The following is a 15,008-nucleotide window of genomic DNA, read 5'->3' as shown; positions in this document are numbered from 1 at the left end:
CTGACCGAGCATTCAAAACGGTGAGTTTATGCCCGCGAGCGCATTTTAGCCCCGATGTTGAATTGCGAACAGAGTGCTTGGGACCATGCACGCATGGGGACGCCTTATCAGCCCGAGTTCTATGTACGGATCACTCCAGTCAAGGAAGTATGTTGCCGCGTCCAAGCTGATGTTATAGATATCAAATTTGATGGTTTGCTCCAATCCAATACAAGGCAGCTAATGGATATTCTCACATGGATACGAAAGGTCGCTGCATAGTTACACCGGCATGGTCGAAACATCTGGAAGAGAGTCGTACAGCCTTACCTCGTGAGACGATCGGCCAATAACGACGACATCCTCGCTTCATTTGCTCGGAATCGTCCACGTCAATTGCGCCATCTTACTTGAAACGTCTTCCGCCTGGGAGCATGCGTTTCAAGCGCTTGAGGTCCGAGCCAATGTGATTCAATGTCAGCCGTTTGCTGTGGGCAAGTACCATTTCGCCTCATTTTGGGCATCAATAAGGCTAGGGCACACTCAGCCTAGCTTCAAGTCTTCAAGAGTCGGGTATCTGAGGTCAGCGTTATCTTCAAGATACTTCATCCATCTTTTGAGGAACGAGCTGCCCCTGGATACTGTTTCTGAATCGCCAATCACGCATAAGTGCCGCTTCGGTCGGGTCATTGCAACTGTCATTGCCGTCAGGACTGGTCATACCAAAGAAGATGTACTGGACTGCATATGCGTCGCATTGCGTGTGCGCAGATAGTAGACCGGAACAAAACTCTGGGAAATTGCTTACCGTTTAATCTCCTCTTCTCACCCAGAAAGCCAACTTCTTTCTGCGCGTTGCTTCTGACCAAACTGACAATGACAGCCTCCTTTTCTCGTCCTTGGAACCCATCCACGCTACCCAGCTCAAGCTTCGGATATTTCTCTCGCAACATTGTGCTGAGGACAGAGAGTTGTGCATTGTAGGGCGTAACCACTGCAATGTCTTCGTCCCTCACGCCGGCTTCTGTAAGATTGCGCACATGCATCGCCACCACAGCGGCCTCCATTTCATTGCTTTTGCTGTCCCCCAAGAGGACTGACGCTTTGATCTGACCGCCAGAATCATCTTCGGTCCTTTCGGGGAAATCTCCGCCTTGGGTATCGAAGAAGACAAGAGGTTCCACTGTGTCATCCGTCTCTCGCACCTCGTAGGGCAAGTCTTTCAGCAGGCGAGTCTTGACAGAGTCAGCCGCCATGAGTTTCCTGTCGTACAGCTCGTCGCTGGGAAAGCGCATGATTTTCTCGTGCATTCGATATTGAGTGTTGAGGAGTCTTTTGATTTCGGAACCGTACATTGCCAAAAGTCGATCGAACAATGTCGTTTCCAGAGACCAACGGGTGGCTGTTTTGATCTCATCGGCCTTGACAGAAAGCTTGGCTAATTCTTCTTCGAGAGACTTTATCTTCTTTTTCTTCTCATCCTTGTTGTCTTTACTGTCTGCGCTTTTGACTGTCGGTGGTAGTTGCAGGTGGTCTCCTGCCAACACGAGTTTCTTGACACTGCTCCCGGCAAAGGCCAATGGTATCCAGCATTGTGGTTCCAACGCCTGGCTGGCCTCGTCAATGACCACGACATCGAACTCCTGGTTCTTCGTTTGATGGCCTCCTGCACCATGAAGTGTCGCCAGGACGACTTTGCTGCTTCTGACAAGGCCGTCGATACATCTGCCCTCTCTCTCGCGGTATTCCTTGCGCAAGTCTTTGAGGTCAGTATATATCACCCGACGTTCGCGGCCGTTCCGTGTCTTGCGAATCGAGGCTTGCTTCTCGTCCATTTCCTTGCGCACATCGTTCACGATGCCTCCCGCTTCACTCGTGCGGGTTAGTACCTCTAGAGAGTGGTTCAGAACGCTGGGCAAAAGGCGAGCGGGATGTCCTAGTCGAACGATAGGCGTGCTGGGGGATGTGAGAGCCAGGCGCTCGACGATGTTGTCGACGCTGATATTGCTGGGGCCGCAGACCAGGACACGCTGGTCTTGTTTCAGCAGCTGTAGAATCAGCTCGATCAAGGTGTAGGTCTTGCCGGTGCCTGGTGGGCCATGGATGAGGGCGATCTCTGGTGAAGAGAGTGCAAAGCGAATGGCATCTTGCTGCGAAGGATTCAGTGTCGGGTCCGAGAAGACCAGATCTTTCGTTTTCTCGAGATCGGGAGTTCCTGGCGAGGAGAGGCCTAGGAGGACGCGTTGCAGGCTCGTGTATGACGATGATTCTGGTGCCTTGAGCAGTTTAGTCAAAACCTGGTTCATTCTGTAGAAGGCTCGTCAACATGTGCTAGGACCAAGCTTAGGGGATTCTGCGCTTACCGCTTGTAAGTGACGTCGTTTGCAAGCTTGACCCTGAAGCACGAACATGATTGTCAGCCCTACTCTGCCATGAAACACCTGATTCACTCATCAATGATATGACGGAGGTCTTACAGCCACAGCTTTCTGTCAGGCACATTTTCAACTTCGTCACCGCCTGTTGCTTCCTTGCCCAGCGCCACCCATACTGCTCTCTCACCGATTCTGATCACGACTCCCTCGACTCCTTTGGTCTTGAGCTCAGCAACCTCTTTCTTCTTGGCCGTGCCCTTGGGCATCTCACCGAGCCGGACAATGTCACCTGTCCGAATGCCATGTTCGGGGAGTTCGCCTCTGGAGTCCTTGCTAACTACTGCAGGGTCGAGGCCCAGCTCAATGACTGAGCGACCTCCTAGACCAGTCTTGAGTGATTGGACGGCTAGATTCAGGATGGCTAGACCGGCCCGTGCGAGCGTACTAGGAGGTGTAGACGATAGTAGCAATGAGGTCTCGACGATCTCGGAGTCTTGTTCGAGCGATATCAGGGTCTGAAGAGTATTGAAGAATGCGGCTGGTGGGAGCATCTTTGGTGGTGCCATGGTGATGTCAACGGTGGGCTGACGTCCTTTTGCGCTGTTAACTTCAACGGTCTTGTCGATCTGGTCCCTGATCAGCGCTGCACGGGTCAGCCTCGTCGTGTTCGGTCTGACCCTGATCAGCCTGACTGTGTTTCTAACGTTTTGACGCTCGGACTTCTTCTGATTGGAGCGCAATCATAGAACTTCACGAGCGATGATGAAACTCGGCGATCAGTCCATCATAGCTTGTAAACCTCGCAACGATTCCGAAATGATTTCGAGGTTCGGAACTCCTGCCATCGAGATGGACAATTTCAGCAGAATTTCATCAATTCTGCTTGATCGGGATTGCGTAGTGAGGTATTGTGCCGATAGTGACCTCACCAGATAAGTACTTGAGTGACGATGATCAATCACTAGAAAGACCTGAGAGACGTCACAAGCGCTGTATCAACCTCAGATCAGGTAGCGGGTGCGGTGTAGAGGACGACGTGGGTATCGTGTCGACCATTATTGTCTGCTGTGTCTGCACATACGAACATCAGTAAGAAATTATGTAATCAAGATGACATCTGCCAAGACCAAGGAAAATCATATCTCCGCTCCGGGGAACATTTGGTCTGAACTTTGCGGCTCTTACGCCTCCTCGTATTCAAGGCGCAATGGCTGAACTCAACTTCTACACCGTCCTTGACATGTTCCTCTAACGTGCTTTCACCTGAATAACGCATTCCCACACTCATGAGAATATTTATCACCATACCTCTACAATTATTCGCATTTGGAACAAAAGTTCTTGGAATGGCAGCAATGTGCGACTGGAATTATATCAATCGATGTACCCGAACTCTGATCTCCAGGTCACAGCGAACTTTTAAGCACTTGGATGCAAACTTTCTCTGTTCACCACATTCGGCGCGTCTATGAGCGCATCAATGCGTTACACGTTAAGGTACCATTCAATGCGGCTCCGACTCCTTGAATTTGCATCTGCTCTGGGATGGTGATTCTGTCCTTGCCTGCATCTGAGTTGGCAAAAGGCCATCTCGTCGATCCGATAAGATTTTGACTGTCCAGCCGCAAAGCTGAGCTCTGGTAAAGTCTGGTGATATTCCATATATTCCTATTTACCGGGGAAAGAAAACTCTGCCTTCAAGTGAATCGGCCGATCTGCTCAAGCTATGAATTGCCGAACGGACAGATCTCTACTAATCCAACATGCGACTCACCTGATGTTTCTACAATTGTTGAGACTGAGGCCAAGACGAAGAAGAATTTCCGGCTATACGTTTGTCACGGTGAGTCTAGGCCTCAGTTGTCAGCAGACAGAGCGACTATGAGCTTCGGCACGACTTGTCGGCCCCGCGTATATTCGGTCTTTGGACATCGCTTCCAATCAATTGGCCTTCAAAAATGTGGTCGGACACTTTTTCGCTGGCCTCTTTGGCTAAAGTGGGTACACTGTATAGTGCTTGCAGGCGAAATGTCCTCCGCAGAAACTGTTTCGCGGCACAAATTACCCGACTGCTCTTCGAGACCTGTTTCAAACCATGATGTTGGACTGTGCGGCGCCTCTGATGCGGTGGCCTGACGCCCGTCCCAAGTACTGATCACCTAACCCCGCCAGAAAACTATCCTCTGTCCAATCCCGATACTTGTTGATGTATTGGGCAGGTGATCCCCACAGGCAGAGGCGGGCACGGTCTTTGTCTGCTGGCGAGGTCTCGATTTAGGTGAGATAGAAGGTGGTCCGTAATTTGGCCGTTGGGATGACGCCGGAAAGTAGGGCGTGGGAGAAACCATTCGTCGTGGTGAAGTCGATCACGAAGCCTTTCGAATATTCTCTTGCATAGCACACGTTTTGATCGGCACTGTCTGGATTCACAGCCTGGCGCAAGAACGAGCATTGCGGGAGATCGGCAGTTTCTCGACCGTTGGCTGAGTTTGCTGGGGTCACATATGGGTGAGAAATGTCCGAACACGAACGTCTAACTTCAATTATAGTACAAACGGTACGCACAATGATCTGTGCGGCACTATTGTCTTAAGCCATGCGGCTGATGGACGGGCCCGTGCGAATCACAGTAGTTCGAGCAAACCGACGGCCCGTGCTTCAATAGCAGGGTATTCGAAAGAGGACATGCTGTAAGGCTCGCGCATAGTCTGACGAAATGCAAGCACTTGAAACTCCGAAAAGTGCCTCGGACAATCGCATAGTCTGACGACTGCCAAGTCAGCAGTTCGTCGCTCCGGACCTACCAATACCGCGCAAGTCGACGTCAGACTGAGCAGTTCTGTCCTCAGGGTCGGTCAGGGTCCTACTATCGCTAACCACAGACCAGCTGGTCGTCAGACATGGCATTTGACCATCATCACGAACTGGACTTGGTCCCCTTTGAGTTACCGTCAACTCCATCTTGTATCCCAATTCAGTATGGAGAGGTCTATCTGTCGATGCCTGCTGCCGATTTGGAACACGTCCTTGGCAGAGATGACTGATCGATATCGTCCAGACCGACGGGAGTGCTTCCCGACTATGGCTGTGGATACCTGCATTGCACCCTATACCGTTCTGATACCACCAGAGTATCCAGTTCGTCCACCTCTCAATATATCGTGCTCGCTTAGAGTTCTGAAGGCAATCGACTCTGGCCGGCCCTGATACGGAAGAGCAAGAACAAGCGCATGCCTCCTTGCGTCCTTCCCGGGGAGGATCGCGCGAAGGGTTTTCAATAACACAGATGATAATGTGGATATCGGGATAGAACCACCGAACTAGAGCGGGCGAGACTTTCTTCAGATACCTCGAACAGGTATCAGGCGTAAGAACACTGCAATCCAAAAGAACATATAAGGTCCTTGAGTTTCCTCGAACTCAACCTGAATCTTCCATCAGCACATCACAAGAAGTATCTCCTGAACTCAACTATCTTACCTTTGGTACATATCTCATTCCATCTCTTCATCTACCTCTCTCCTTTCATCTCAAGACCGCAACCATGGTTACCGATACGATGGGAAAGGTCTGCATCGTCGGCGTTGGCTACGTTGGCGAACATCTCCTTGGAGCGTTCGCCGGTGTCCACCCCACCATTGGCTTTGATATTTCTGACAGACGTATCAAAGAGCTCAGCACCAAGTACGGGGAGTTGGAGCATGTCACCCTTACCACGGACGAAGCCCTCTTGGACCAGGCCCAACATTACCTCATCTCCGTCCCTACCCTCATCAAGGCTGACCACTCTGTCGACTTCTCACACCTGAAGTCGGCCTTGTCAACGGTCTTCCGTCATGCGAAACCTGGCAACACCATCGTCATCGAGAGCAGTGTCTCCGTTGGTACCACTCGCCAACTCTTCTCATCAGTCCAACACCTCTTCAACTGTGGCATGTCACCAGAGCGTGTCGATCCTGGACGGACATTCCCAGCCGCCTGCGACATCCCCAAAATCATCTCAGGCCTCTCACCCAAAGCATTGACCGTTATCACGAAGTTGTACTCCAGTGTCTTCAACCACGTCGTCCCTGTGTCCACACCAGAAGTTGCGGAGATGACCAAGTTGTTCGAGAATTGCTACCGATTGATCAACATCGCATACGTCAATGAGATCAGCGACTCCTGCAGAAAGCTTGGCATCGACCCCAACGAGATGATTGACGCCGCTGCCACCAAACCCTACGGCTTCCAGGCCTTCCGCCCTGGCTTGGGTGTTGGTGGTCACTGCATTCCAGTCAACCCATCATACCTCTTCCAGACATGCCCTGACCTCCCTATCCTGGAGGAGTCAACGAAGCTCATGAGAGACCGTCCCTTGAAACTGGCAAGAGAACTCCATGCTCATTGCTCGTCGAGCACCCTCGCCTCCACCGACCTCCAACCACGCGTACTGGTTGTTGGTGTAGGCTTCAAGCCTGGACAGTCGGTGATCTCGCACTCGCCAGGTATTGACTTTGCAACTCAGCTCAACGAACTTGGCTGCGACAGACTTGCCTTTTATGATCCTTTGGTTTCGCAAGCACAGCTATCCTGGATGGAGAAGCTAGAAACCGTTGATTTCACACCGGAAGAGCTGGCTGCGGACTTTGACGTTATTGCCATCTGCAGCCGACAGCGTGGTGTTGACTTCAAGGTCCTGGACCAGCTGCCATCCGAGATGGTTTGGTCATACGACTGATCGAGACTCCGGCAACGATATGGAATGAGCATTGTTTACAAGGTCAGGCGGCAATTTGGCGTTGATAATGGGTTTGCATTGGGAATGTTCAATTATGAAAAGTATGGCATGAAAAGGGCCAGAGATACCCTTGTAGGAATGAAACTACATACTAGATAAATGCAAGGCAGTTCATAGGAATTATCATCCTTATCACTATTACAACACACTTTTGTTCTCAAGTACACTGTTATGCTGTCACAACTGTCATCGCTGTTGACAGCACCTTCCTTGTGCTTGTAATTCCGAGGTTGCTCCTGTCTGACGACAAGGCTGCGCTACATCCTGGGCGATTCTTGGGAAAATTGACAGTCAGACAAGTCTGGGCTTCATTGGCCGGAGTCGCCTTGCATATTCAGACTTCATGTCATGGTCCTGTCAACCCAACTCTTTCATCCGAACTTCAAGCATGGGTGAATACAGTCACCCTCGCAACCAACACCTCGGCGAGTGTTGACGGCAATCACCTGCAGCGGTTCTTGAGCCTTCATCATCCGTGCACACAGAAATTCCCGACTCTACGGACTAATCGTGGATTTTTGCTGACATCGGAGCTCAATGACAGCCTCTGGATCCTACAACTACCTTTGAGTTCAACAAACAAGCAAACATACTCAAATCTCGCCAGACCATGGAAGTTTGTGACGCAATTAGAACTGGAGTAACGGAGAAAATCTTCGAATTGAGTTCGTTTTCGTTTACTGTTGGATACTGGCCAGGCTTTGAGCTCGGCCCCCTGCACTGATCACCCTGGGACCAACCTTACGCACGGCGTTCTACTAGTGGCTCAGCTTGATAATTGAAGTTCAGCCCCAGCCAATGAGTCCTGCACAAAAGCTGCTTCTTCAAGCTTGGCAGAACCTCGCCGCATCATGTATGAACTGTCATCGCAAAAAAAAAAACGGCTCATGTTGGCCTGTGTTCGAACAAAATGCACCACCAAATATTGGCCAAGCCAGTCGACTCTAGAGCGACCGTCAATAACTGGGGCTGATGCCATACTTGACGTGTAGGCGGCCTATTGCAGCGCGCACTCGATGCCTGCTGGAGTCAGGCTCTCGTGACCCTTGGAAACAACACTGGGTATACCACACTATCCGCCTATTGAGACTCTGTGCAATGGTCGACTAGGGCCAATCAATAACAATGATCCCAACCACCAGCATTAGGTAAGGCCTGGCAATTCCCATTGGAACGATGCGTGATTCGACCGGGTATATCCCCCTCGTGTTACCGAATTCCAGAAGCATCTTGCGACGGACCAGCGAAACGCCACACACATTACTGATTCAAACATTGCGTCTGAGGCGTGGGTTTGGGTTCTCAGAGGTCGCGAATTGGGAGTTTCGCAGAGACGTCTTCATTCACAAACGTGTTGGTTGTGCAACTCTCATCCACGTATGCCGGGCTCAATTCTATCGCGTGCCGCATGACAAGCCATAAGAGCAGCTCTATGGAATTGGTGCAGCATTGGAGACAATTTGTGCAGTAGGCACAGTCCGCTCAAGCATTGGATATGCCCATCCCCTGGCACAGATACATCCCAAACGCACTTCAAACGCCTGGCAGGGGCCCCCTCCTGCCTATTGCAGAAGTGCGAGAGAGCCCGACACCCCATGGCACTCCTCTTCCGCAAGACGACAGCTTTCAAAATGGCTTCTACGACAGAGTCGTGGAGCCACAACAGCGCCACGATGATGCCAGCTCAGAGAGAACCCCCCCTTCACCGGGCGGCGAGGAGCTGTATGCCGAACTTGGAGAGGACGACATTTGCCCACATGAAATCGATCCGGAGAAAGCTGTTCTCGGTGCTCTCGATGAGGATGATGATCAGATCCGGCCCATTCAACAGCAGGGCAAGTTCCTCTTCAGCGATCCGTTCGCTGACGGTAATGAACTGCCACCCTCAACCAGCTCTGACGGCTCCGTGAAAAGCATTCACGGTGCTAGTCCAGGTCGACGAGATTCTACACTCCCGGAACGCGTACGGAATTTCTCATTGCCAGTCAATATCGTGAATCCAAAGGGCCTAACATGGATTCCCGACCCCGAGACATGGCCGGCCTACGACGACGCAATCTTTGGTGGCACCATCAGACCAAAGAGTATGAGAACGATGTCCACGATTAGTGTGAAAAGTGAGTACCCGCAAATCGTCGAACCAAAGGATCCCGCAAGAAAGTTATCACCCAACAATCTCTTCTTTCAACGCTGTCTATTCTTCGGTACCATCATCGGGCTCAACGCGGGGTGCTTGTTCGCTGCTCTGTTTGGTCATCAGGGGACATGGGTCTTCGTTTTCATCCTTTTGGTGAAGAGCAAGGACGTCTTGTCGTCCGTCCTCTCTCCAACATGCATGCTATGCCGCGCGATATATCATTTATTTAAGCCGCCTAAGGAAGTGCCAACGAAATGGATTCTGTCACTGATACCGGCATATTCCGAGAGTGAGGAGCAGATTGTCAAGTGCATTCTCTCACTACGGGACAATGGCGTCGAACCCCACAGGCAAATCATGTGCGTCGTGCTGGATGGCAAGTCCCGAGATATCAAGTCGCACTTCACTCATACGATTGCCAGCTTTGAAAGACCGTACGTTTCTTTCAAACACAAATTGGGCGATCTCGTGGTCGATGCGGGCTTCATCGAAGACGTGCCTGTCATTGTGATCGAGAAGAAGAGGAATGGTGGCAAGAAGGATTCATTGATTCTCGCGCACGATCTGTTCAACTATCCGCGAGAGAGTATGCCTTTGTACACCAGACTCTTGCGTGATGAGGTCTGGGAGCATCTTCTACCACTTTTGACAGAGGACTACGTGTTTGAAGGGTTCGACATGGTCTTTTGTACGGATGCAGATTCTGTAATACACCCTGGCGCGCTGAAATCGTTGACCGATGCGCTTGCTCGAAAGGAAAGCGCCATCGCCGCCTGTGGCTTGGTTCTTGTTGAATTAGAGCCTGGCTATGAGTGGTCGATGTGGAATCTATACCAGCAATTTCAGGTAAGCAGGTCTTAGACGTGACCTCGAGGGATTGAACTAACCGCGGCACAGTATACATTCGGCCAATACGTGCGCCGCCGAGCTGAACACTTCTGGGGCAAAGTGAGCTGTCTTCCGGGGTGTATCACCATGATCAAAGTGCGACCTGAATGTGCGGGAGCCATCGAAAAGTACGCCGAAGCCATTACCGTCATGCCCGTCCTCCATCATCAGGTCCAGTACTTGGGCACCGACCGACGTCTGACGTATTCGATGTTGTCGCAGAGCAAGAAACTCACCACCATCTTCGTGCCGGAAGCGGTCAGCGAGACCGTGGCGCCCCGGTCGTTGAAACATTATCTCAGCCAGCGCCGGAGATGGGGATCAAACGCTTACTTCAACAACTACTTCTACATGATGGGCCACAACATGATCGCCATCACACGCTGTGCGGCATTTGTCGAAATTCTGCGTCTCAGCATGGTGTATTACCGCTTTTGCAACACCATATTGCTGATTAAGTTCATCATTGAGGAAGTCCTTCGTGGCACCTTCGACACTATGAAGCTCATTCCGCTATTGTGTGTCAGCCAGTTGCCGTTGGTGTGGTACGTCGTCAATGTCATCATCGAAAAGCCGTTGCGGGTAAGGGCGCATAAACTCCTGCTGGGATTTTGTATCAACAAGTTCATTTCGCCACTCATCTCTATGACGACGTTTTTCAATGTCCTCCGCAACGTCGGGTCGCAAGGTATGTCATTCGCTCCCATCGTGCGAGTGACCACGATTACTGACTTGCGATATAGTATGGGGCATGTCTGGCGTCACGGCCACATCAGTGGCTGCTGCCAATGCTAAGGATCCAGCCATCACAATCCCGACCGTGGAAGTTCCAGCAATACCTATTTCTACCGCAGGTCCGGGCGATGAAAAGACCCTCGTACCCGCCGCTGCTGTGCCGGGAGAAGCAGCTGCCGTGATCGCTCGGGACAGGAGTGGCTCTGTGCCTACTGTTACGGTGCCCGCTATTGCCGTCCGGACCGATGCAGTCCCAGTCGTCTCAGCGCCTGAAACGACAGTGTCGCCCACCGCAAGGCGGGTGTCCTTCGCAGAGTTTCCGGTTATCCTCGGGCCTGAAGCGGCAGCCACTGCAAGGCGAGTCTCTTTTGCCGCGTTCCCTGTCATCGTCGAGCCCGAACCGGCTGCGTCACCCTCTGGAAGGCGGTTTTCGCATGCATGAGGGCCCAGATGAGTTCTGACGGACGAGAGCAGTCATTGACAGACAGCGTCGTCTTCTTGTTCCGCCCTGAGGCAGTTGTCTCGTGGTTGTTTGATTGTAGCGTTGGAGCGTATAATAGAAAAGCATGGTGTTGTTTCCAAGAGTCATTATACTCATAGATAGAAAGATAGCCACAAAGGCAGAATAATAAATGTATAATACCCCAGAAACCATGTTTATGTCCGATACGTCCTAACGTCGATACATGATCCCAAACACCATAACTCTAGTGTTCGCGCCCGATCGTTTCGAGTCCGTCGCTGCGCTCTGACCAGAAAAAGAGGACGATAATAGACCAAACAGTGTTTTTACAATAAATCAGTGTATCGATTCAGAAAGATGGCCCCCAGTCCCAGGCCTCCGTTCAGTGATCCACCCAGCCTTGCCTTCACCAGCCCACCTCTTCTCGCCCGTCCAGAACCTCACCAGACCCTCCGCGCCGACGCTGTCGTTCTCCCGGTACAGGTTCGCAATGTCGACATTTAACGGGCTGTCCAGGCCCGGAGAAGTGAGCAGTTGCTGGATGGCTCCTAGTGTTGTGGCAAGCGTGTATGTTGGCGCCCAGTGTTCGCCGGACAATAACGTCAAGCAAATCTCGCCGGAAGAAAAGTGTACGTTAGGATGGCATATCGGTGTTACAAAGTGGATCTTGGGAGGGGCGAGAGGGTAATTTTGTGGGATAGAGATTGAGAGTAGCCAGAGACCGTTGAAGTATGGGGATGATGGCTCGCGGGGGCCTTTGAGCACGGCTTCCCATGTGAAGAGGTCCGAGTCTGTGGCTGGGCCGAGGTGCAGGGTTGACTCGCAGGGTTGGCGGTCGAGGTCTTGGAGTTCGTGGGTGAGGCGTTTGAGAGCGTTGGTTGAGGAGGATTTGTCGCGGCTGCGGGAGGAGGACATGATGGTGCGCGAAGAGGTGTAAGTTGCTGAGGACAGACTGCGATGCGGCGGTGGTATGCAGGTGGGATTGGAGGTGGACTGGAGGGAGGGGAGGTTATCTCGTAGCTCTAGTGTAGGCGCAGGCAAGAGTGACTTGGTGGTCTGTTTGAGCGAGAGTTCGATGCAATGAATGGAAGCAAGCTGAGTACCTACTTAGAGTCCGTCGTCCCGGATATGTTGTCAGTCGTCCTCGTATCGGACAATGTAAGCTCGAGTTTAGCCGAGGCGATCGACACCTAAAATTCTGGGGAATAAAGTGCAGTGCAGGGGTCTAGCCCGTCTGCGCCCAGGGGTCAATAATCGAGACGGCACTTTTTGCGCGGCCTTCATCTATGTTATTAGTATCCTTGTTGGTGTGCGTCGCTTAGTCAAGATGCGGACATCCAAGATCTCGCAGGAGACTACTAGGATATTCGACGCGATATCGCCGAATGCGCGCACAGGTCGAACCACCAGGAGTGCCAAACGGATCGCCTCGTTCGCATTAGGATACAATGGAGAAATTGAGGTCAAAGAGGAGGTATCATCGCCGTCAGATCTTGACAGTACACAAAGAGGCACACCAGACATCGAGGATGGCTTGAGCACGCCGGCGCGCGCCAGTCGCAAGAGAAAGTATGGCTCCAGCACGCCGGTTGTTGTAACGGAGTCCGTTGTCAAGACGGAACATGAGTCGACTTGGACACCGGTTCGCCGAACAAAGGAAGAAGAGGCAGATGAAGGAGACGAGCAGGATGATACAAAGCCGCCGGCTCCAGGCCGCGCAAGAGCTAAGCCCAAGATACCTGCAAGAAGGCAGACTTCACCGTCCGGGCGTGTTCAGGTCGTGCCACCCTCGCATTGGGATGAGATATACCATACAATCAAGGCCATGCGGCGTCGAAACCCTACCGCGCCTGTCGACACGATGGGCTGCGAAGACCTGTTCTGGAGAACTGCTCCGCCGCGGGAGAAGCGGTATCATACGCTCACGGCGTTGATGTTGTCATCGCAAACCAAGGATACAGTCACGGCGGCGGCCATGCAAAGACTACATGCGGAGTTGGTCCCGCAAGTTCCGGACGAAGATGGGAAGATCCAACAGTCAACTTTGACAGTTGAGAATATGATTGCGTGCGACCCCAAGCATCTCGACAGTCTGATTGGGAAAGTTGGATTTCATAATAACAAGACGAAGTTTATCAAGCTGGTCGCCACGATTCTAAGGGACGAATATAACTCGGATATACCAGACTCGATAGAGGGATTGGTCCGCCTGCCGGGCGTGGGCCCCAAGATGGCATATCTGTGCATGTCTGCTGCTTGGGGAGTCGATGAGGGTATTGGAGTGGATGTGCATGTTCATCGGATCACGAACCTCTGGGGGTGGCACAAGACGAAAACGCCTGAGGAGACTAGGGCGTGGTTGGAAGGATGGTTGCCCAAGGATCGATGGCATGAGATCAATAAGATGTTGGTCGGCTTGGGTCAGACAGTGTGTTTGCCTGTGGGCAGGAGATGTGGAGAGTGTGATCTGGCCGGGACGGGGTTGTGTAAGGCTGAGATCAGGGGATGGAAAGCTACAACCAGAAAGGTCAAGAAGGAGAAGGTGGAAGTCAAGATCGAGGAAGGAGTTGAAGTGGTGAAGAAGGAAGAGGAGGAAAGGGAGATTTTGCAGGTGAAGGAAGAATTGCTTGATTCTTGACTCCATACAAGCTATGTTACAGGCGGTGTGAAATTTATGAGGCATGCTGTCTCGAAGCGTTATGATGGCCCGTTGCTTCCTTGCTGAGAGCCTGGGCTGCGATGGGATGATACTCTGGCTGCTCAAAGGTGTTATGGAGGCGGTGGCTGGTTGCTGTCTCGATTTGTGCTTGCGAGGCTGCAAGCCTGTTTCCAGAGGGAGTGGCACCGTCCGGCAGGGAGTACATCGACGATATAAGTACCAGACAGCGTCACCACGGCGGGTGCCTTGAGGCCGAGCCAGCACAACTATACTGATAGAGGTGATGACCTTCACCTTTCAAAGGCTGATGCAATACTGGTGTGTGCGGAAGATCCTGGAATGACAAGAAGGAACAATATCGGTGGAACCCTGAGAAGCTACAGCAGACATACGCCGCCACTTTTCCTGGAAACGAGCTTCCCTGTTGTGCCTGAGTTGATGAGTGTCTCTCGATGCGGGAGTCGTTATTCATTCCACTTCAGAAGCCTGTTGGACTGCAAGATGCGTCAAATCCGCCCGTCCTCGTCCTCTTTGATCAATTCTTCCAAATATATCAGGTTTTGAGTTGGCAGACGAGCACGGCGTTGCCTTTCTGAGTATGTGGTAATGAGGTAACAGGCGAAAGTAACAGGGCCGTAGAGACAATTGTTACGAGAACGGATATGCCCAAGTTCCTGAGAGCATACAATGACTCCATTGTTCTTCATCATGAGGTCCGGAGCGTGGGTATGAATGTAAATCTTGGACGACTTTGGTTCTTTTGCTTCAGATGCTGTGGGCATGGGCGAAGGACCTACGGAATACATGCATGAAACTTCATACACGGGTTCGAGACGTATTCATTTTCGCGTATTCAGGGCGGTGTATGGTGTGTAACACTGGTGGAAGGCTGTGCAAGGCTGGATGACTTACACTATCCAGATTCGGTGTCGGTACGAGCCGCAGTAGGTATGGATCCTGTGCCGTCTTGCTGTGTACGCACTGGCATCAAC

The 15,008-nt window shown here is 51.8% G+C and overlaps 5 protein-coding genes across 5 annotated transcripts; 3 read left to right on the top strand and 2 right to left on the bottom strand.

Annotated features, from left to right (window-relative positions):
- Positions 1 to 522: 522 nt before the first annotated feature.
- On the bottom strand, positions 523 to 2,905 carry EDD37DRAFT_657073 (P-loop containing nucleoside triphosphate hydrolase protein; the record flags this gene model as incomplete). Its single annotated transcript, XM_062818873.1, has 4 exons — positions 523 to 674; positions 788 to 2,286; positions 2,343 to 2,375; positions 2,457 to 2,905. The coding sequence occupies 4 exons, from the start codon at positions 2,903 to 2,905 to the stop codon at positions 523 to 525; spliced, it is 2,133 nt and encodes a 710-aa protein (XP_062672122.1).
- Positions 2,906 to 5,898: 2,993 nt separating this feature from the next.
- EDD37DRAFT_607809 (UDP-N-acetyl-D-mannosamine 6-dehydrogenase) lies at positions 5,899 to 7,074 on the top strand (the record flags this gene model as incomplete). Its single annotated transcript, XM_062814995.1, has 1 exon — positions 5,899 to 7,074. One exon carries the CDS (start codon positions 5,899 to 5,901, stop codon positions 7,072 to 7,074), a length of 1,176 nt encoding a protein of 391 aa, XP_062672121.1.
- A 1,555-nt stretch (positions 7,075 to 8,629) lies between these two features.
- On the top strand, positions 8,630 to 11,336 carry EDD37DRAFT_648668 (chitin synthase; the record flags this gene model as incomplete). Its single annotated transcript, XM_062818045.1, has 3 exons — positions 8,630 to 10,117; positions 10,169 to 10,847; positions 10,903 to 11,336. The coding sequence occupies 3 exons, from the start codon at positions 8,630 to 8,632 to the stop codon at positions 11,334 to 11,336; spliced, it is 2,601 nt and encodes an 866-aa protein (XP_062672120.1).
- A 218-nt stretch (positions 11,337 to 11,554) lies between these two features.
- EDD37DRAFT_626743 (peroxin-4) lies at positions 11,555 to 12,602 on the bottom strand. Its single transcript, XM_062816324.1, has 2 exons — positions 12,465 to 12,602; positions 11,555 to 12,404 (listed from the first exon to the last, which is right to left on the bottom strand). Exon 2 carries the CDS (start codon positions 12,270 to 12,272, stop codon positions 11,694 to 11,696), a length of 579 nt encoding a protein of 192 aa, XP_062672119.1. The 5' UTR covers positions 12,273 to 12,404; positions 12,465 to 12,602; the 3' UTR covers positions 11,555 to 11,693.
- An 11-nt stretch (positions 12,603 to 12,613) lies between these two features.
- On the top strand, positions 12,614 to 14,012 carry EDD37DRAFT_335090 (endonuclease III). Its single transcript, XM_062811630.1, has one exon. The coding sequence runs from the start codon at positions 12,685 to 12,687 to the stop codon at positions 13,993 to 13,995; it is 1,311 nt and encodes a 436-aa protein (XP_062672118.1). The 5' UTR covers positions 12,614 to 12,684; the 3' UTR covers positions 13,996 to 14,012.
- The last annotated feature ends 996 nt before the right edge of the window (positions 14,013 to 15,008 follow it).

The sequence above is a fragment of the Exophiala viscosa genome (assembly GCF_022695815.1).
Source record: "Exophiala viscosa unplaced genomic scaffold EDD37scaffold_3, whole genome shotgun sequence".
NCBI lineage: Eukaryota > Fungi > Ascomycota > Eurotiomycetes > Chaetothyriales > Herpotrichiellaceae > Exophiala > Exophiala viscosa.
This window is presented reverse-complemented; position numbering and strand designations above follow the sequence as displayed.